This window comes from Eufriesea mexicana, unplaced genomic scaffold (assembly GCF_001483705.2).
Source record: "Eufriesea mexicana isolate 0111107269 unplaced genomic scaffold, ASM148370v2 scaffold2021, whole genome shotgun sequence".
Classification (NCBI taxonomy): Eukaryota; Metazoa; Arthropoda; class Insecta; order Hymenoptera; family Apidae; genus Eufriesea; species Eufriesea mexicana.
The window spans coordinates 193433-214278 of record NW_016910121.1 but is presented as its reverse complement, the minus strand read 5'-3'; the positions used below and the strand labels follow the sequence as shown (position 1 = coordinate 214278).

Sequence of the window (20846 nt, the reverse complement as noted above, 5' to 3'; positions counted from 1 at the left end):
CTGCTGAACAACTTTCTGTTTAATTATTTTCTTTCCTTGCTGTATGGTCTTTTGTGTAGGAATTGTATTTTGTAATACTACTGTACTACTACCAGTTTTCATTTGCCCAGATCTTCCTTGTGAAGTAGCAGACATTGAAACTTTGTGTGATTTTTGTAACATAGGTAATTGCACTTTTTGCTGTACAGATTGATATTGTACCTTATTTCCTTTAGATGGACTTTTTGCTGCGATAGCTTTCACTTGTTGTCCTGTTATTGGTGTCAAAACTGTTGCTTTGGTACTTACAATACCTTGAGTACTTAAAATTGTTTTACCAGTAATAGCTTGAGATATAGGAGTCAAAATAGCCTTAGAAGAACCCAAATTCTGTGAAGATAAAATGGTTGTACCTTTTGTAACTAAGGCTTTTGACCCAATAATAGTTTTTCCACTTAAAGTAGAAGCACTTATTGGTGTATAAATTCCGCCTTTTGTGAGAATTCCTTGAGATAATGTCCCTAATAGAGCAGTTTTTCCAATTGTTCCTGAAATAGGAGTTAGGACTCCTTTTGAAGCTAATATGCCTTGTGTATTAATAACTTTATGTCCAGCAGGAAGTTTAGATGTTGTTGCTGAAACACCATCTCCTTTTGGTGCAATGATTGTTTTTGAATTTATAATACCTTGTGGACTAATAGGACAAAATACTTGCCCCTTGCTTGTCATAATTCTTTGAACTTTACCACTTAATGTTTTAGAGATATTTAAAGGTAGCATTTTAGTTTGACCTGATTGTGCTGATGTTAATATAACTACTTTACTACCTTGTTGAACTACTTGTGCATTTCCAGTATTTTTACCAGTTGGTATAGCAATTTTTTGTTGTGTACCAGTTTTTCCTTGAACACCATATCGTAATTGTTGCCCTCCAGAGGTTTGAACCACTACATATTTTCCCGATGAACCCTTCTGGGTTAAAAGAGGTGGTACTTTGTTTGTTGCTGGTGTATTTTGAAATTTTATACCTTTTACACCACCTGTAAATGGTGGTACTAGCGTTTTTATACTCGTAATTGTAGGTTTTGCTTTAGTTTTATTTTTCAAAATTGCCGGAGGACCACTCTTTTTCTTTGTAGGTGATACTTCACTAGTAGTTTCATTCAATTTAAATTGAGTTTGAGTAGGGGATACTATTTGTGTAGTTGGAGTAAAAGATAGTGTTGCTGGAATTGTGCTGGATGCAGGTATAATAGAGGAAATAACAACAGGCATTTGTTCAATACTTTCAGGAGTTAAAACATCTTCACTTAAAACAAATGGCATTGAATTTATGTCTAGTTCCATATCTGCCAAGCTTTGTGAACTTTGTTGAATGTACTTTTCACTTGTAGTTGTAGTAGGAGTTTTTGAGCTTTTTACATTTAATTGTTCATTTTGTGCTTCTATCATTGTTGCTGTTTCTGCCTCTTCAGCTTTTAAAACTTGTAACTTTTTAGTTATAGATAAATGTGGAGATGTAACCTTTGCACCAGTTTTCATTTTAGTATTTGAAGCTAAAGATTCAATTTTCATTATTTTCGCTTTGGAAGCTCCTTTCTGATCAAGTTTCTTTGTGCTCTCTGTTTCTAACTTATGTTTTATTCCTTTCTGCGGTAATTTATCTAATAATTTCGATTTTAAAATTTGCATCGGTTCAGTTAATGTTACGTTTTCAATTATTCGTGGCATTTCCCGTTTTTTCACCGGCACTGTAACGTCAGATGATGGAGAAGGTGTAGAAGTTGATGTTCTTGAGGATTCATCTAATTTATGCACATCTAAATTGATAGATTTAGAATTATCTTCAGTAGAAGGTGATTGTACCAATGATTTAGACATAATATTAAATTCATTTGATGACGATGATGTAAGTTGATCAACATTTTGGAATATAGTCTCATCTACTTTTGTTTCAATTTCAAGATTTTGATCAACTACTACTTCTATATTTCCAAAGTTGCTCATAACTGTAACTTGATTGTCTTCAGAAAGATTAGGAATATTTTCTGAAATATTTGGCTCTTCAATTGTTATATTTTGAGTTGTCTCAGAAGAAATATTTGTATCTACTATCTCTTCAGTTTTCTTCTTCACTAATTTTTTACCTTTCTTTGCCTTTCCAGTTGTATCAGAATCACCAACTGTACCCTTTTTCTTGTCCATGTGTAAAGTTTTTAAGAAAGCTTCTTGGAATGTATTTGTTGATTTTTCTTCAAGGAAGAGCTCTTTATCTTTCTTTAATTTAGCACCTGTTTCTGGGGTAAATTTTCCTTTATATCTTGTTTGTATTGATGTTCTATTTTGAGCTTGTTGTTCACTTAATGTATTTATTGGATCTTTAGATAATTGTTCCAAGTTTTCTAATTTAACTTCTTGTTCTTGTTTTCCCAATGTTTCCATTCCAATATGATGAACTTTTTGATTTATTGATACAGTTATTTCTTTATCTTGGACTTTATTTTTTTCCTCTTTCTGATTTGCACCTTTTGTAATTTCTACATTATTGGTATCCATTTCATGTTGTTCTGAGATATCTCCCTTTGATTTTAAAGAACTAACTGCTTTTAGATCCGTATTACTTTCACTTGCTTCAGTACTTAAATTTTCTAATTTTTCTTTTCTATTATCTAATTCGGAATCGACTGTGATTTTATTAGTAGAAGTATCAGTATCAAAAAAATCAATTTGCGATAACTCAAACTTTTTTATTTGAGATTTTTTAGGAGGAAGCATGTCAATAGTTTTTGAAGTATCCAGTTGATGAGACGTTTCTTTCTCTGGTGAAAACTTCAATTGAAGTGTATTTGAAGATTCTATTCCAAAATTTTTCAAATCTTCTTGTTGAAAATTGCTTGATGTTAGTATGTTTTCAGTGTCATTGTCCTTTGTTTTAGCATGTTCAAATATTGCACCTTCAGATTTAGAAGTACTATCTTCTACTGCTAAAGACTTTGTACTTTCAAAAACAAACGTATCAGATCCTTTTGGTACAATTTTTTCTTCAATTGGTACTTGTATCTTTTTAGGAATTTCAATAGACGTTTGATTGTCACTAAGTTTTTCATCTAATTCTATAAGCACTTGCTTTTTAGATGTATCCTCAAGTAAATTATCTTTTAATTCTTTATTTGAAGAATTGATATTATTTTCTGTTGTATCCATTGTATTACAAGAAATTTCTATTTCTTTTCCTTCTTTAAGTTTAATACTCTCATTTATTTTCTTGACATTTTCTATACATCTCTTACTTCTTTTTGATTTGATTTTTACTTTTTCAAAATTTTCTTCATTTTCAGATTGACTTTCATCAGTCTTATATATTTTTTGATCTACATCTTGTACATATATATCGGATTCTACATATTTTTTATTTGGTTTTCGTTTTCTTCCACTATATGAACGTTCGCTATCAGATTCTGAAGTTCTTCTTTCTAATTCAAATTTTTCAAAAGTTTTTGGACTATTCTTATTATCTCTTCTTCTTGGACTTTCACTGCCACTTGCACTTCCACTAGTACTAGTACGAACAGATTCTGATTTCCTTGGTCTACCCCTACGTTTAAGAACTCGTGGAATAATATTTGACTGATCATTGTTTAATAAAATGTTTGTAGAATTTGAATTAGGCACTTGATCTTGATCCAGCATTTCTGCATCTGAATTTTCACTTTGTTCTGGAAAAGTTTCAGCAGATTCAGAGATAGTTTCATCTTCTGTTTCTACTGTAAATCGTTCAGACAAAGTTTCTTCAGTTTGCTTTAAAGGTTCGCGTTCTATGTTTTCTATATTTTCTTTAACAGTTGTATGTTTAAAATCTGCATGTTTATCAGCAGTAGAATCATTATGAATATTTAAATCTTTATTTTCTGTTAATTTTTTATTAGTATTTAATGTTAGATTTATTGTTGCAGAATTTTGTACCTCAATATTTTTTGAACTATTTGTAGCATTTTCAGTTTCAGTTTCAACTTTTTCAACTTCAAATATTTCTACAATTTCTAATTCTGTTTCACAAGTATTAATACTAGATGTTTGTATTTCTTCTGATTCTTTCTCAGATTTAATTTTTTCCTTTGTTTGCACAATTTCATTATTTGTAGCTCCTTTATTATCATCTTTAGCTTTGTCATTATTTTCATTTCTTTCTAAGGTCTGCTCACTTAGAGACAACTGTGTATCTAATTTTTCACATTCATTTGGACTAGTATTGTTATCTTCATCTTCAGGTTTATCATTTTCAGTTTCTTTTTCTTGTTCTGTTTTTAGAGCTTGGCTCATTTCAAATTCTTTTATTATTTCTTTTTTCTGATGAAATGCGCGTGCCTTTTTCCTTACAGGAGGTATAGATGGTTCTTCTTCATGGAAATCAAAACAAGATAATAACGACTTTTTGTCGTTTTTATCTGATGCATGCAGTTTACTTTCATTATCAATACTAAAAGTTTCTTTTTCTATTTGAGGTTTATTAGTAGATTCATTACTGTCAACATCAGACATTTTAGTATCTTTCTCTATCTCAGACTGTTTATCAAAAAGATTTGATTTTAAATTTTTTGAAGTATCGGAACTATCAGATAAAGAATCTTCTGTTATGTTAATTGTTGTAAGTTTCTCTGTTTCTTTAAGCAATTTTTCAGTTTCCTCGATTATTTCATTAGTATCTGTTACTACAGAATTATTTTCATTTGTTTCTTCTGACTTCTTAAAATCAAATTGATTCTTTGTTGGTGAATTATTTAGAGATGCTAAATCAGATGGTTTACTTTGATTTAAACTAATTTCTTCATCTGATTCATCTTCCCAGTCTGCTAATATAGTATCACGAATTTTAGGATCTGAAGTCTTCTTCTTCTTAGCAGCTTTGTCTGTTTGTTTAATTTGTTTTCTTTTACCAGATTCACTACTACTCTTACTTTTATTTGTCTGACTTTTCTCTTTCTTGGCATATTTTCTTTTTGGAGTCTCTACTTCAGGATACCTGTTTTTATACTGAGAATAAGTTTTAACTTTAGATTTTAATATTGGTGAATTTCCAGATCTATGACTTTTTATGTGACAGATGATAACATTAACTCGAGAAGAAGTAAAATTACATAAATGACAAGGATATTGTGGAGAACCACTATTATTTGGTGTAGATGATAAACTGCTAGGTTGTTGTCGAATTCGAACCTCATGATCACTTTCTCTTAAAAACCGTGGATGTGTAATTTTTCGTACAACTTCAATACTATCATTTTTTCTGTGACTTTCATCTCGTTCTCGTTTCTTTTTCGGAATTTTTTTGTCTCCAAATAAAGCTGATATATTTGGTTTTTCCTCTGGACAAAATTTATCATGACTTAATATATCAGGATCACCACCTGTTAATTTTTCAGCCATTTCAACATCTCCAGGAAATTTATCCATGTATCTGGAACCATCTTTGCTTCTGCTTCTATATTTATCTGCAAATAATATTACAAAATATATAGCTATGTATAATAGTCATTTTTAAAAAGGAAAGAAGGTGGTAATTTTATATATATTTTGATTATGTTTATTATTTTAAACTCTATACTGTTGAATACTAAAAATATAATTATTATAAACATAAAAAATCATACCTAATCCTTTCCTAATAAATTCGTCTTTCATGGTACAGTTATATTTATAAATCTGCTGATAATTCTTGACAAATTCACTGAAAAAGTAAATGAGATGTATATAAAGATATTAATTTATTTATACAATAACTATATAAATGCCTACAAATTAAAAATATAATTAAACATAAGTAGATAAAAATAAATTCTTATAATAATAAGGTAAAAGTATATAATTATATTAGTAAATAAAAAATGTTAGATTACTTACTATGTATCTTCTTGAAAAAATTTTACAGCAGCTATTAAAGGTTTCTTTTGAAATTCACGTTGAATATCTTCAGGTAAATTATGAAACCCAGTAACTTGTCCTGGCCACCAACAAGCTCCGAGTTTCACCCAAACAACATCTCCTTCCAAGTAATTAATTTCTGTTTGCTCGCACATTTTAGAAAGATATTTAATGTTATACTTTCACCAAATCAGCATTGAAATTCAACATAAATATCTTGTATATTTTCTGTTTTTAAATAAAGCACCACGAACAATTAATTGTTCTTGTATATAACAATACAAAAGAATTATTCTATTGTTCAAAATCTACTCTTAGTATGCAATAATAATAAATGATTTTGTTTCATTTAAAAAGAAACGTGATTAATATATAGGCAAAACCATATAAACAAATGCAATGTACAACTGCCAAATGAATGAACGATTCCCTTAAGTTTGTGGACACTTTGTGATTATGTTTCTCTCATTTTGTAAGTTGTCAAACTTAAAGTACATACATTGATAGTTCAAAGCACTTTTGATTTCTTTGTGTACATTATTATTAATTAACATAAATACGAAAGACAACGTAGTCACTATCAAATCCTCCAAAGAAAACATTTACTAAGCCTTAATTATTATGTCCTTCCAGATCTATAAATTGCACCATAAACATTTGCTTCAAAATCGTACAGAACGTATTTCCTTAGAAGAACATGACAAAAAAAAAGATAATACGTTAGCAAATTGTCGTTGTTTTCATGTTATATTATCTTGAACAAAGTAGCAATCATCTGCAGTACATAAAACACAAATATTTTTTTCGAAACAGCCAGTTAACTTGTAAGCACTGTTTAATATTTCAAAATACAAGAAATTGTTCACCCATATGCGCGGGCATATGTAAAAATGGGATCGGAGGTGTATTCGCGGGAAACCAAGAGCGAGCGTCGCTCCCCTTGTCGTGCACCGCTTCGTTGATCCTGATCTCGATGCCGACGTTGTCCGCGGGAGCCACGTCGGGCATCTTAGCCCGCGAATTCCGTGATTGGATATTCCACACACAGATGCACAGAGTGAACTTTACGGTTCTCCCGACTGTTTGTTAGAACGACGCCGCAATAGAATCCTACACCTCCGAAATTGGCGAGCGTCCCAAGAAAAGAAGTTTCTCTTTTCACCTCACCTCTTATCACTCAGTCACTATACACTAAAAGGCTTCGCGAACACCTTGATAACCGACCACGCGACGTTGCTGCGCGCACATACAGCCGCGAAAAGTGCAAGCCAACCCCGAACGCAATCGACACATTCAACACTCTACGTCGCTCATACGACGTACGTACATGTTCAGTTTCCCGACGTGCAACGGGGCTCTGTACGGTGGATGGATGGATGTGTAGATGGATACTTCCTTCCTTCTCTCTCGTTGTTCGAGATTCTCGATCCCGCAATGTTACCAACTATTGCATATCTTCTAGCTTTCAAACTGCGTATTTTATTTTGATAATTTTACAATGTTATAATTAATAATTGATATTTTTACTAAAATGTTATTCATAATATAGAAGTAGATAAGTGTTATTGATTTAAAAAGATTTTATTATATAAACGATAAAAAGGAAGACTTATACAAAAATAAAGGTTATAAGAATTTAAATACCACACACACATTTACATATTTCTCGCGGCTTGTCACTTTAAAATATTTTATTAGTAATTGCATCTATATCTATAACACTTTGAACTTAAATGGTTGATATGGATTAAATTTTGTATGTTTGAAACTATGTAACATGAAATATTGCTAGTAAAAGTTATAATTATTGTATAAATTTAATAGAATGATGAAAAACATTTGTATAGTTACGAATAGAGCGAATATAAATTTCATATATGTTTTTACATTTTTTTATTATATTATATAACTATTTAACTTAATTAAAGAAATAAAAAGTTCAAAAATATTAATTTAATGTAGAATAGATCATTTTAAAAATACATTTACACTTAATATTTTTATAAAGTATTTTTGTCATATTATAATATAAAGCAACAATTATGATATAAATGGATATTAAATCTATTAGTTAATTGTAGTTTTAATAATTGATATATTTCAACTTCGCAAAATTAATCATTTGTACATGTTTTAAAAGTTTTTATAAACATAATAAAGATTAGATATATATTTATTATAGCATAGATAGCACATGTAATAATATAAAGGAATAATATTGTACCAATATATAAAAACCATAAAATAAAAATTTTTGAACATCTGTGACATACATATAAGATACAAAATTTATAAATTAAATATAAAATAAATTTGATTCCCTAAGTAATGAATTATAAATTATTTTGTTTCAATAACATTTCTCAATTGGTGTTATTGTTACATTGTAATATTTATGGATGGTAATAACATTATAAATCAGAAGGAAAAATTGCAGTATGCATGCAATAATTTAAAAGTAATGTTTTAAAGTATAAAGTTCTCTTATTTTTAGTTCAACAGTTGGTCTCACTGTGTCGCCGGGCGGGTAAGTGTAATTTTGACAATACCTTCCGCCAGAGGCGCTGAAGTTTGCAATAACTTTTACTATTCGTTTCCGGTTTATGTGGTAGAGTAACGTCGTTCTTCATTTTTCGTTGTACATCCGTTTGTATGCAATAAGTATACACATGTAAGTCGTTTGTACTAGGTTATATCGTCTTCTACATGATACATGATGTAATAACACAAGATCTGACGAACATTAAAAGTTTTATGATTGTAATAATACCGGAAGTTCTGTAGTTTCGTTATCAATACGTATATTCAGAGTTCACAGAAATGGCGACTGCCGTGCCGTCGAGATTCGCAGTTCTCAGCATTGACGATGATGATCGTAAGCCGAAGAAAACTCAGAAGAATGTTACTGCCGGTAAGACGAATCAAAAATCTAAAAACGACAAGTCAAAACAGCAACAACAACCAAAAAAGGATGACAAGAAAAAACAAAATAAGGTATGATGTGTGCAGTCTTTGTTGTTTTTTTGTTTTTGATTAGCCGGTAAACGTCATAGTATTTACAGATCGTGGCGGGATCATTATATATTTCGAATTGTGTTTGAAGATTGACTTTGATTTTTATTGGCTGGGTTGAAATTTAACGTTCGTTTATTCATTTATAATAGAAAATAGTTATTGTGCTAATAAATTAAAATCTACAAAAAAAATTTGTTATTGTAAGATCGCATAATTGAGAAAAAGACTAATAATCGTGAATATAAATATGTAGGAGGACAATTACTGAATTACTTCTGCAAATTTCGTATTATGCGTGTGTATGTGTTTGTGCGCGCGTGCGTGTGTATGTATATTGTTTTGGAAGCAAGCGATCGGCAAATCGTGGGAGTAATGAACGAGGTTAATGGCTCCGATAAAAAGCGGCAAAATGACCTCTAACAAAATGCGCCACCGATGCTTAATTTTTAGTTTTGTATACAACGTTAAGAGCAATGAGAGAGACTTGACGATTATAAATTCCGGTGTATATCATTTTTCTGTTTTAATATATGTATATACATATATATATATATATATTTATTCGTGCTTGTTAGGACGAAGAAAATTGTTTTATTTTTTCAATTAACCTTCATATCTTACATTATTTTATATTTTTTCTTTATTTATAGGGGAAAAAGAAAAAAACTAATAACAATGCGAATCAACAATGGGAACAATGGAAACAAAAAGATACAATGGTAATATATAAATTATTTATTATATATTATGTTTATTTGCCACTAGCTTTATAAAAATTTGTTATAAATTTAATAGAATGATTTTTTATCTGATTCTGGTTAATCTTTATGTTTATACAATGACTGCCAACGAATTGTCTGTAATAAGGACAGCACAGGCTTGAATAATATGTGTGAAAATCATAGTTTAGTTTTAGATACAAATTGTTAAAGCTGAGGTTTTGTTTCAGTAGTGACATATTTATAAGTGTTGTGTGTTATCACGTCCAATTGTGATTTCCTTAAGGCTGTCGAGGGAACGTTTGAGCAAGAATTACATCAAGCCATCTTGCTGTCAAAGCTGGCTTATGAACAGCAGCTAGTAAGTGCAGCTAGGTCAGAAAAAGAGTCGAATAAGAAATCAGGGAGAAAATCAAAAAAGGCTACTATGACATTGAAGGAATTCAACAATATGGGATCAAATACTACTACACAAAATACAACATTACCTCCAGAATGTAATGATACTAAATTGAAAGGTAATATAATTTTATATTTTAAGTTTCCGATAAATATAAAATAAATTTAATTAATTATAATTTTACAGAATTAGGTACAGAATTTTTTGAGAGAATTGAAAAGGCAACAAAAGAAGAAATTACAAAGGAAAAAGAAAAGGACATATTCAAGGCAAGATTAGATAAAATGGATGATGTCATTACATCTGCTCAGTTAAAGGTAGAAGTGGAAAAACGTGATGTAATTATTCATGAATTAAAGAGTCAAGTAGAACATTTAAAAGAAGAATTAATACAAGTTAAAGAAAGAAATAAAAAACTTTATCAAATATTATCTCATGGCGAAAGTAGGTTAACAATTATTTATGCACAATAATTTACTGTTATTGTAAATGTAGTTAATCATCTATTATTTTATTTTTCTTTTTCAGTGAGAGATAAAGCGTCAGTATTAGCTGAAGTAGCGAAATTACAAGAAATACGAGATGAATTGACATCGGAAGTAACATCTTTACATGCACAGTTAGAACAAGAAAGGTCCAAAACACGTACTACTAATACAGATGTCAAACCATCTAAACAAACTGTAAGATTTTTTCCAGAATAACATTAAACAATATAATTCATTATATATAATTGTGTAATAAAAAATAAAATTATTTTTTAGAATAAGAAGAGACCCGCTAGCGAAAATGCCTAAACTACAGACTATTTTTGTTGAATATAAAGTACTAAGCCATTGTGATCTATAAAGCTTAATTTACTGCTAATGACTAATCAGTTAACAGTCTCAACACCGATGCGTAATCATTAAAACTTAAGATCTCATGAAAATGTATCACATACTTGACTTTAAAGCACATAAAGCAATTTTTTAAGTAAATATTTTTTAAACATAGAAGTTTACTCAATGAAAATGTAGTCATATTTTTCTAAACTGCATATTTTCATTTACAATTCAAATTTCTTTTCTTTGTAGTAAAATACAAGAATAATAGTTCCCTTTTCATTCAGATTATTTTATGCAATAATAGTCGAATTTAATTTTGTAGTCAAGTTTAAATGGGAAACTAGTGCTAAACTACTTCCAATATTGAAACTTGACAATATAAACAAGTACAGTTATCTTCCAATTTTTGTGCAGACGTCAGTGAGTATATATTATCCGAAGTATTTTGTAATAAATATATCCTACAGCATTCTTGTTGATGTTAATAATTTCCTTAATATTTTGTTAAAGCTATCAGTGAAATTAAAATATTTTCATATTGTACATTTTAGAAGTAATATTTTACTCAGTGCGAACATTTTTGGATGCAAAATAAAAGAAATGATTCAATTTTTTCTTCTATGAGACTGAAACAGAATTATATACATAAAAGAAAAATTTCAGGTCCTAAGTGTAAGCCATATTTATATACAAAATATCATCAATGTAACAAAAGAATTAACGAAAATATATTTTCTTCACAAAAATCATTTGACATCTAAAATTTATTTAATTAATTAATAAAAATGTTCATTCGACTGTGATATTATATTTGCATATGTAAGTGTATTACTTAACATGTTACTACATATAACATATTAGTTCCGACCAGAAGTAATTTGTTAGATATATTTGCAGATTCAACTCTTTTAACTTTAGGAAATGAAATTCGTTTGTAAATGTCAATATTTTTATGTTAAAATCTAATTTATATATTTTTTATCACGAAAGAAAATACTATTTCTTGAAATAATTGTATGTAACACATTTTCTTCATCTCTCTTTTTACAATCTTTGATTGCCGTCATTTCTACGTATCAATTCTATGTTTTTTTTCGCCATTTCTACCGGTGACATAGCCATTCGCACGATGCTAAGCTTTATCCGGATTATACGTACGGGTGCATTTTTATGGAAATTTTTTGTTCACTTTTTCTGCCTGGAGTTATTCCAGGCAAAATTTTTTTTCGACTCGCTCTCACTGGCTTCAACATTCAGTTCGATATGTTACACCTCACGTTCCAATTCTTTTTTCCGGCTTTGCTCCATTCGTTTCCGAGTTCACGGAAAAAAAAGGGGAAAGATGAGAGAGGATTTGCATGTACCATGATAAATTTAAATACGCATTATACTTTTGATTAAAAAGGGCCATCAGCTTAATTGTAAGCGGATAAACGAATGAGTTTTTTTCTTTTTTTCAATATGCAAAACATAAATGCAAATGAAATAATTATTTATTGAACATGAAATCGAAAATATTAAGGAATATTTTGTTTGAAGGAGTAAATTATATCAGATTTACTTGTTAAAATTTGTTCAAATGATTTGTTTGATTAAAATAAATTAATTCGTCTTGATTAGCATATCAAAAATTACGTTGGAGTGCTAAATGAAGTTTTCAAAGGTTGTTAATATTTAACTGGTATAATCAATGATTCGTTTAATTTTTAGAAGAGAACGAGTTTTAAGTACGACCCAAGCGTCTATTCAGCTTTTGACTGAAATCTTGACCAATAAAAGAGGCATTAGCGCTAAGTGGACGCTTCGCCTACTCGGTCATAGTCCTGTTTGCTACAAGAGTAGAGGGTGGAAATCATAAGGGGTACAGTTAGCGAGAGATACAACTAGAACCTAAGTAAAAGTCACATTTTCCTTATCATAGACTTACACAACAATCTAGTTACTTTTACTCCAATTTATTTGTACTAACAGAAAGAAAAATAATAAATATACCGATCTAGCAAACGTGTTGTACAGGAAAAGCAAAACTAATTATTCAATATATATATATATAATCTTAACTATAATCCTACAACGGTATATTTTCAAAATAAAGAAATATTTTAAATCGTATTAGCAAACCGTTATGTGACTATCTATTTACATTTTATGCAATATAAAAACATTAGATAATATATAAAACACAGGTGTACTGTAAAACTGCAATGTAAAATAAATTCCCTATTAATAACTACACAATATCGTGATATGATAAAGTATAATAAATAATTAGCTTATTATGCATATTTCGTGATCGACGTGATTAGTTCAGCTTTTTCGTAAGATCGATGCTGTGGTAGAGTTTGTTGTTCGATCAGTAAAAGTTGATGGTTTCGAAGCCTTCGCTGCGGAGAGAAAGGAAACGCGTACAAGAAAGGGACGACTAGAGAAAGAGAGAGTATGGCAAAGGGTGGGTTTTAGGACGTGGGATGGTAAAGGGGGTGACAGTGGGGATTCATTATCTGACAGTCTATTGTCATTCCTGCGGACTGAGATTTTGCTCGGGCCAAGAGCATCTGTGTGTGGTGTATGTGTGTGTGTGTATACATACTATACGTATGCGTGTAACGATACGCGATATCTGGCATCAGAAACGCGTTTGAAAAGTCAGACATTTCCTTCAGTTCCTTTTCGGTTCGTATTATTAGATAGGTTCTGGTCAAAGAACCTCTGCTAGACCAATAAGGTTCTTAATTTGCATGGTATCAACGTAAACGTTTAGTGTAAATACTGTCAAAGTATTGTGAACAAAGGATCATGTATGTAATAAATATTACAGTTCCATCTATAATTTTCTTTATTGATACGAAGCAACTTGAATTTTCTTACATTTTATAGAAAATGAGAAATAATAAATCATGTTTCGTTTGATTTAATGACATACAGAGGTACGTTTTAACACTGTATCTGGACAATTCATGTGAAAAAATATTGATGTCTAGGGAGAATAAATTGAATGATGCAAAAACATTAAAATGTAAGTGAGATATTAATTATTATATAATAATTAATTTTTGAGAACATTATTTGAAAAACATAAAATACGTTACAAGATTAGTCTTTTTATACGTTTAATAATATTTTTAGTTTAGATAAATTTGACGATCAATTGTACAAAGCTATGCTAGATTATGAACACGATATATAATAAACGATCTTTAGTTATAATATGTTAAATATCTCTTACGATTTTTATTAGCCAGCCTTTAAATATTTATTACGAATAGTAACAGGTAAAACAACTTTCTACGACAGAGTAAAAATTTTTATAAAACTTTACCAACAATTTTGACATTTTTCCATCTGTATGTATTTACTTATATCAACATGACTTATCTTATTGACTTATCTAACTCGCATTCACATACATACATATCGAGATAAAATGTCCAACATATTTAAAACGAAGAAAACGCAGCAAATACCAGTTTGGGAAGACAATTTTAACACAAAACCAGAAACAAACAAGACATAACCATAATATAAGTACTTCGAGCATTCTATACATATGTATATGTCTCTAGTAGAAGAAAAACGAAGAAGATTGCGTTCCAAATGATCGAGGATGCGTTGAATATTTAGGACTATATTCATTTGAAAGAAAATTATACATATTATAATTGTGGCTCGCCGGATGCCATGCCATGCACATTGTGTGTATACACAGTGGATCTGTCACGGTACAGCTGCAAAAGAAATTTCATATTCAAACAGGAGACAGCGGCCTACATTCTTTGTTTTATTTCAACAAAAGTAAATACGCGGCGCGCGAAAAAAAAGACGAACGGAAAATTAATCCAAACATTAGGCAGGAAAATTAAGGGGCCTGCTGCGAACAACGGTTGGCACTCGTTATTACGATCTTATTCATCGCGTGTATCCACAGTGTCATTAACGCTCCCGCGAATGTACTGTCGTTCGCGATATGAAGTGTCGTCGCCTATGTCGGGCCGCGAGAGAAAATTAAGACTAACGAGGAAAGCGTTTCTGTATCGTGAAACGGGAGGTCCTCTTCCTTCCAGGCGAAAAAGAAGTTTCGCGGAGACGATCTCGTCTTTCCACGGGGTATAATGAGATACCAGCGACGCCAGCTCGATCGCGCCCTATCATTTTTCACTACTGATCCAGGAAAGTATCTAACTCTCGGGAACATCGGTGATCCTGCATTTATCTTTTGTACCTCCCTACTTCGTTTGACACTGATTTACATTCAGTCAACTATTTTTTTGTTAATTTGTTTTTCTATCGATATTCAGTTTGTTGTAATAGGTTTAATCCGTTACATTCGACAAGTTGTTCAAAGGGAACATTGAAAATTTACTAGAGATAGGAAATATCTTAAACTTTATGCGTAGCTCTTAGCTTGGTATCGTTTTCCAAAAATTATTCTTTGGAAAACAATATCAATTACCAGATCTCACCACGGGGAGGTGGCTACGCATCGAGACCCAGACATGTGCCCTAGTGGCACAACCTGCTGGTGCTATCCGTATCAAAGATACCTTAATCTAACTTGGAGCGAAAGGAGTTAAAACGACTCTACTGACACTTTACAAATTTTCGTGTCTCATCAAACGGACTTCGATTCGATATACTAAAACTTTACTGTCGCAACGGTAAGATATTTTATTTTAATAAATGAAATATTAAACACGCGAGCAAGTAAAAAATCGCGACGCGCACGAACGAGTTCGCGATTATTCGAAAGACCGACTAGCCTACGAGACGTACTCTCGCGTACAAGACAACTTCATGCCTCGGCACCCTCCCGATCGAACCTAGCCCACCCAGCCACCGCAGACCCTGCCATGACTTACTCGCGAACGAGAGCGATCGACGAACCAGCGAAACACCCAAAATCAACCCGAGGGCCCCTAGCGAGGTCCTGTAGCCGGTCACGCAGGCCCCTGCCACATGGGGGAGAAATTAATCATCCCATGGGGTCTGACCGCAGGCCCATATGCAGTGTCCAGCTACAGGATCCATACCCCGGTCGTGCACGCGCTGGTGCCCAGGACGACTAAGGCCGACAGACCCTCGTATTGATTCCAGATGAGTGCCAGCCCGCCGACCACCCTAGAACCGATGCATGACAAGGGTGGCAGTGGCGAGGATGAGTGTCGGAACGAATCGTTTGGATGACTTATGAAACATGGAGTTATCGAGTACACGAGAGTACGTCGCGTAGGCTAGTCGGTACTTAAGAACGATCGCGATTATCGCGAGAACAGTTATGTCCTATTTGGTAAACGAGAATTGATATATTTCGCTCCAAGTTAGGTAGCGTACCTTTGTACAGAAGGCACGCACATGAAACTTAGCCTAGGCATCTATCTTATAACTGCTTATAACTACTTAGGTCTAAACACACGCATCCCGCGTCTTCCATTGATGTGTCGCAAATGAAATCTTGAGAAACCTAAAAGCTACAACAGAATATATTATTGTTAATATAAACCTGAAAGGAAACGGATTAGTAGAAGGAAAGAAAACGAACGAATAGAAACCATGAAGGTTAACCAAGTGGAAAAAACAACCCACCGATGAGAGAGAAACAAACTAACTATGAGATATGAACAAACCAACGACGAAACATTCGAATATTACACGAAATATTCGAATTCTCAAGTAAAGATCGAAAGAAAGGAAAAGATAAAATCTGAAGAAAGAAAAATAATTAAATACCGAAAATAAAAAAATATTAAAACAAAAAGAAAGCAATTATTAAGAACCCAACGATGAGACATAAACAACCCAACGATGAGATATAAACAACCCAATGATGAGACATAAATAAACCAACGACGAAACATTCGAATATTATACGAAATATCTGAAATGTCAAATAAAAATAATAGAAACAAAAAAAAAATCTGAAAGAAACAAAAAATAATTAAAATCTGAAAAGAAAAAGAAATTAAAACCTGAAAAGAAAAAAATTAGTCCTGGAAAGAAAAATTATTAGTAAAGTGTTTAATGGGGTGGGGTAGCCAACCCCAACCTCACTTCGGACCCCCCACCCCCCCGCGCACAAAATAATTTAGATGTTACACTTCAGAAGTCGAACCGACAAATGGTTCAATTAGCGCCTCGACGCCCTTTATATAGCCGCCGATCGGCCGAGTCCCCCACCCCGATCGAAAATTTCAGAACTTTACCGATTTCATTAATTATTATTTTTCGCCTTAATAGCCGATAATTTATTAATTTTTTGATTTTTATGATAAATATACATTGTAAACAATTTGTTGTTAACAATATTAATTTGTTATTAACAATTAGTCTAATAATTTATAAACTTTTTGCAAATCTTTGGAACATTTTAATACAAGTATGTTATAGATTCAGGTAATAGCGAATAATATATTAATTTTTTCACTTTTATTATAAATTTACGTTGTGAAGAATTTGTTATTAATAATAAATTTGATAATTTATAGCTTTTTTATAAACTGTTCCTCTTAACAGGGAAGTAAACTCTACAAAAATCCCCTGATGGATTTTACAGATTAGAGGAGAAGTTAAAATTTGTCGAGCAATGTAATCTCTATCGAATGCGAAGCAATCTGTAATATACTAAAACAAAATAATAAACATTTTTAATTTAAACATTTTTCTTTATGTTCTCGTAAAAGATACTACCGACTTTATAACAGAGAAATTTGTAATTCGAAATCTTTTTATTGCTTCAATTATTTCATTGCTTAAGTAGTTCCGACTTAATAATAATATTTCATAGACTTTAATAATACTATTTTCCAGACATTGACAATTGACAATGTCCACTTAACAATTTAATAAAAATAAAGTTTATAATAAATAAGTTTCTTCTTAGAAAAACAGTAGAATAAAATACATATTTCTATAAGGATATCTATAACACGATATTCACGATATCGATAACACGATATCTATATAACGATATTTCTCATTTATCTAAACCCGTATCTTTAATCTCAACCCCACTTCCAACTTACATCACCCTTGCAGAACTCGAGCAAATGGACCATCTTACCGGCAAACCGTAACCTTCCTCCATTTTCATCGGTCTTTCGACTTCTACCCCTCACGAATTATCGATCGGAGCGAAAGGAAAATCATCGACACGAATCGCACCCTCTTCGACACCTGAAAGATCAACTCACCGTCTCCTGGCGGGGTGGTCGCGTACGCGGAATATTTTTACATGCGGCTTAACACGAAAGCATGTCACTCATACGTGAAACGATTAAAGTTTTAGAAGTATCGATTCCGTTGGCGTTACCGTTGACAGACAGAGGGATCGTCAAAGAGCATAATAATTACTGCGCCCGCAGAGAAGAGGCTCAACCCTTTGTTCTATAGTCACTTTGCGAAAGGGGCTGTGCCAGGAGCGCGGGGACGCTTTGGGGCGGGACGGGGCTAAGGGGGCTCGGGGCGGTGGTTGAAGAGCATCCGTTTCAGTCGCGCCATTATGTAATTGATCTGGGCTTTCCGTACGCGATGATCGTGTAATGCGTTCCACGTACTCGACGCGCGCGATTCCGCATGGATCTTTTTTTTTCCTCCTCTTCTTTTCCTCCCTCTCGTTCCCTTTTTCTCCATTGCTATCCGAAAGCCCCCGGAGGCAGAGGAACGTTGCGCCACGCGGATAGATTAAAAGGAACGCACTGGCAAAGGTGAGAGTCGGTGGACGGTCAAAGTCGATATTCGTTTTCGTATCAATGGTGCTTTTCGACTGGATCGCGCTCTCCCCGAACCGTCGATAATTTTCCTAAAGATTTTTCGTTTCCGGTTCACCCCGCGACTCTGCTTCGAGTACAAGATCGAAATGATTTCGGGGATAACGATGGGGAACGTTGATTACGGATCATTTGTTTAACGAATCTTATATGCAGTTATGACGACGGAAGTAGGGATGCTAACAAATTTTGTTAGACACGATACTTCGTGTGTAATAAGGTTGTAATAAATGGTACTACTTCTACTATGTACGATATATGATTAGTCCTTTGACTACCTACAGGTGCATAGAAATCTTGCGCTTGTGATACTGTAGACAGACGCCTAAAGGCACTCAAAAGTTTTGTTTGCTGCTAAATTTTAAGTATGTACAGTAATAATTTAATGCAGAATACAAAGAAATAAATAATGTTGTTTTACTACAGTGGAATATAGTGTTTTGATAATTATTTAAATATAATTTCTAAGAAATGCACACCTAACGAAAAATTTCATCGTTCTTAGGGTACATCGCAAATGGATTCCTACCGTATGGTGCGACTGGTGACGTAGTCAAAGGGTTAAGGGGGCAGGACAGTTTGACGCGAAAATTTTTCATATGTTGAAGAAACACCGGAGAAAACGTAATCGCTTGATTGATATAAGCTTTCGTGACTTATTTCCTAATATAATATATATTATAAACTATGTGAATCAGCTGTAAATTTAAAAAAATGCCTTATTTAGCTTTATGGCACCATTCTGAAGTAATTTTTGTCAATATGGCCTTTCGGTGTGCAGGGTTCCCGTCAAATGGGATTAGTGACATAAAAATTTCAAAAAGGACTTGACACTATGACATATTCTGTAGGCATTGACATTCGAACATCTCAATTTTTTCGAAACTTAACAGAATTAATTGATCTATCGAATTTTTACGAAAAATTTCCTGGTTTTTTTGTTAATATCTTTTGAAATTGTTAACAATTTCGAAAAAGTCGAACGTTGGTGTCTTCTTACCTCGAAAAAATAATTTTTGCAATATTTTACGTATTATATCTACATTAATGAATGGAAATTACTAAAAAGATCAGAGTACAATACGAAGCAAATAGTTTATAATTATTGCACGTCATATCCTTTAGATTTTAGGTTAATTAGTCGAACGTCGATTAATTAGTTAGTACAGCAAATATCAAATTTCAATATTGTACTATTCCTCGTAACTTATATAATTAATCAGATCAATGGAAAACGTGATTAAACAGATTGCTGTATTTCGTGGACAGCAGCTGTCGGGAAAAATCCAAGATTCTGGTAACCGTTTACGAGAGGATTTTCCGTGATGGAGTCGAGGAAAGTCCTCCCGTTACATTTCATTAAAACGCTGCTATGATATCAGCGATCTCTCGATTACAGAAACGTGGCCGTAATTCGATTCCACGTAACAAAAATGATCGTTCTCGTATTTACCCTAATACACGCGCTGCTGGGACTCGCGATTCATTATAATTAACGAAAACCGCGGCATGCTAATACAATGATGGACACAATTAGAAAATGGCGTGGCTGGGGGTTGGCCGTGTACATGGAGTGTGGTATGATTATCCACCCTGTCCATTATTCATTTTCATTTGTGCATATATACACTCGATCGAGCGCGATTCCGAGTCTCGTAAAGGGAATCAACCTAGGAATTATATCGCTAGTGTTCGCGTTTAACTCTCTCGGTTTTTCGCTCTTCACCACCCCCCTCCTTCGTAAATCTTTTCCCTCTTCATCCTCCTCGTCTCTTTTCTCGTTTTCCCAAGCTCTCTTAGTCATTCCTGTTCATTCGTCCTTCTTTCCTTCATTTCCATCGCTGTTCCTTCTTCGTCTGTGGCTCATCGACGAGCACACTCACGCATCGCTAGTAGATATTTAATTAAAGTTGTTTGCTCAGGCAAGTTCGGAAACTTTGGGAATAAGTTACCAGCGAGCACCGACGAAGGGGCCATTTAATTGTGCTCGCGTTTAATGCGTCGTATGGCTCGGGAGTTATGCTCGTCATCGTGTCACCGGAAGTGCCAGGATCGGTGGCTGGGGACAGAATGCCCCTGAACGGGTTCTGAGGGAGAAAACAACGGACCTCGCGGGTGTCGGGATACCGTGAAAAATATCTCGTCCTTAACCCATTTGCATCGCTTTCTTTTGTAGCCCGGCGCGTTAGCAAGGCGGAATACGTGGAACGTTAATTTCCTCCGGCGT

At 32.9% G+C, this 20846-nt stretch overlaps 2 protein-coding genes across 3 annotated transcripts in view; one reads left to right on the top strand and one right to left on the bottom strand.

Annotated features, from left to right (window-relative positions):
• The window catches only part of LOC108549465 (mucin-17), a 10068-nt gene extending 3881 nt beyond the window's left edge, over window positions 1-6187 (bottom strand). The window contains exons 1-3 of one of the 2 annotated variants that reach the window (XM_017902858.1): window positions 5878-6187; window positions 5628-5704; window positions 1-5468 (exon numbers count right to left, since the gene is read on the bottom strand). In XM_017902858.1, coding sequence (XP_017758347.1) covers window positions 1-5468; window positions 5628-5704; window positions 5878-6053 — 5721 coding nt within the window. In that variant the 5' untranslated portion in view covers window positions 6054-6187. The remainder of the gene's footprint in view (window positions 5469-5627; window positions 5705-5877) is intronic. The other variant, XM_017902856.1, reaches the window with a different exon arrangement.
• A 2300-nt stretch (window positions 6188-8487) lies between these two features.
• Window positions 8488-10984, top strand: LOC108549440 (G kinase-anchoring protein 1). The gene is made up of 7 exons (XM_017902810.1): window positions 8488-8569; window positions 8708-8892; window positions 9564-9632; window positions 9919-10150; window positions 10219-10476; window positions 10561-10715; window positions 10797-10984. The coding sequence occupies exons 2-7, from the start codon at window positions 8719-8721 to the stop codon at window positions 10827-10829; spliced, it is 921 nt and encodes a 306-aa protein (XP_017758299.1). The 5' UTR covers window positions 8488-8569; window positions 8708-8718; the 3' UTR covers window positions 10830-10984.
• The last annotated feature ends 9862 nt before the right edge of the window (window positions 10985-20846 follow it).

Bases quoted from the DNA above. Each gene is read 5' to 3' on its own strand.
- LOC108549440 (XM_017902810.1), top strand. From the start codon at position 8,719: ATGGCGACTGCCGTGCCGTCGAGATTCGCAGTTCTCAGCATTGACGAT. The intron at 8,893-9,563 runs GTATGATGTGTG...CTTTATTTATAG, and splicing joins ACAAGAAAAAACAAAATAAG to GGGAAAAAGAAAAAAACTAA. The intron at 10,716-10,796 runs GTAAGATTTTTT...ATTATTTTTTAG, and splicing joins TCAAACCATCTAAACAAACT to AATAAGAAGAGACCCGCTAG.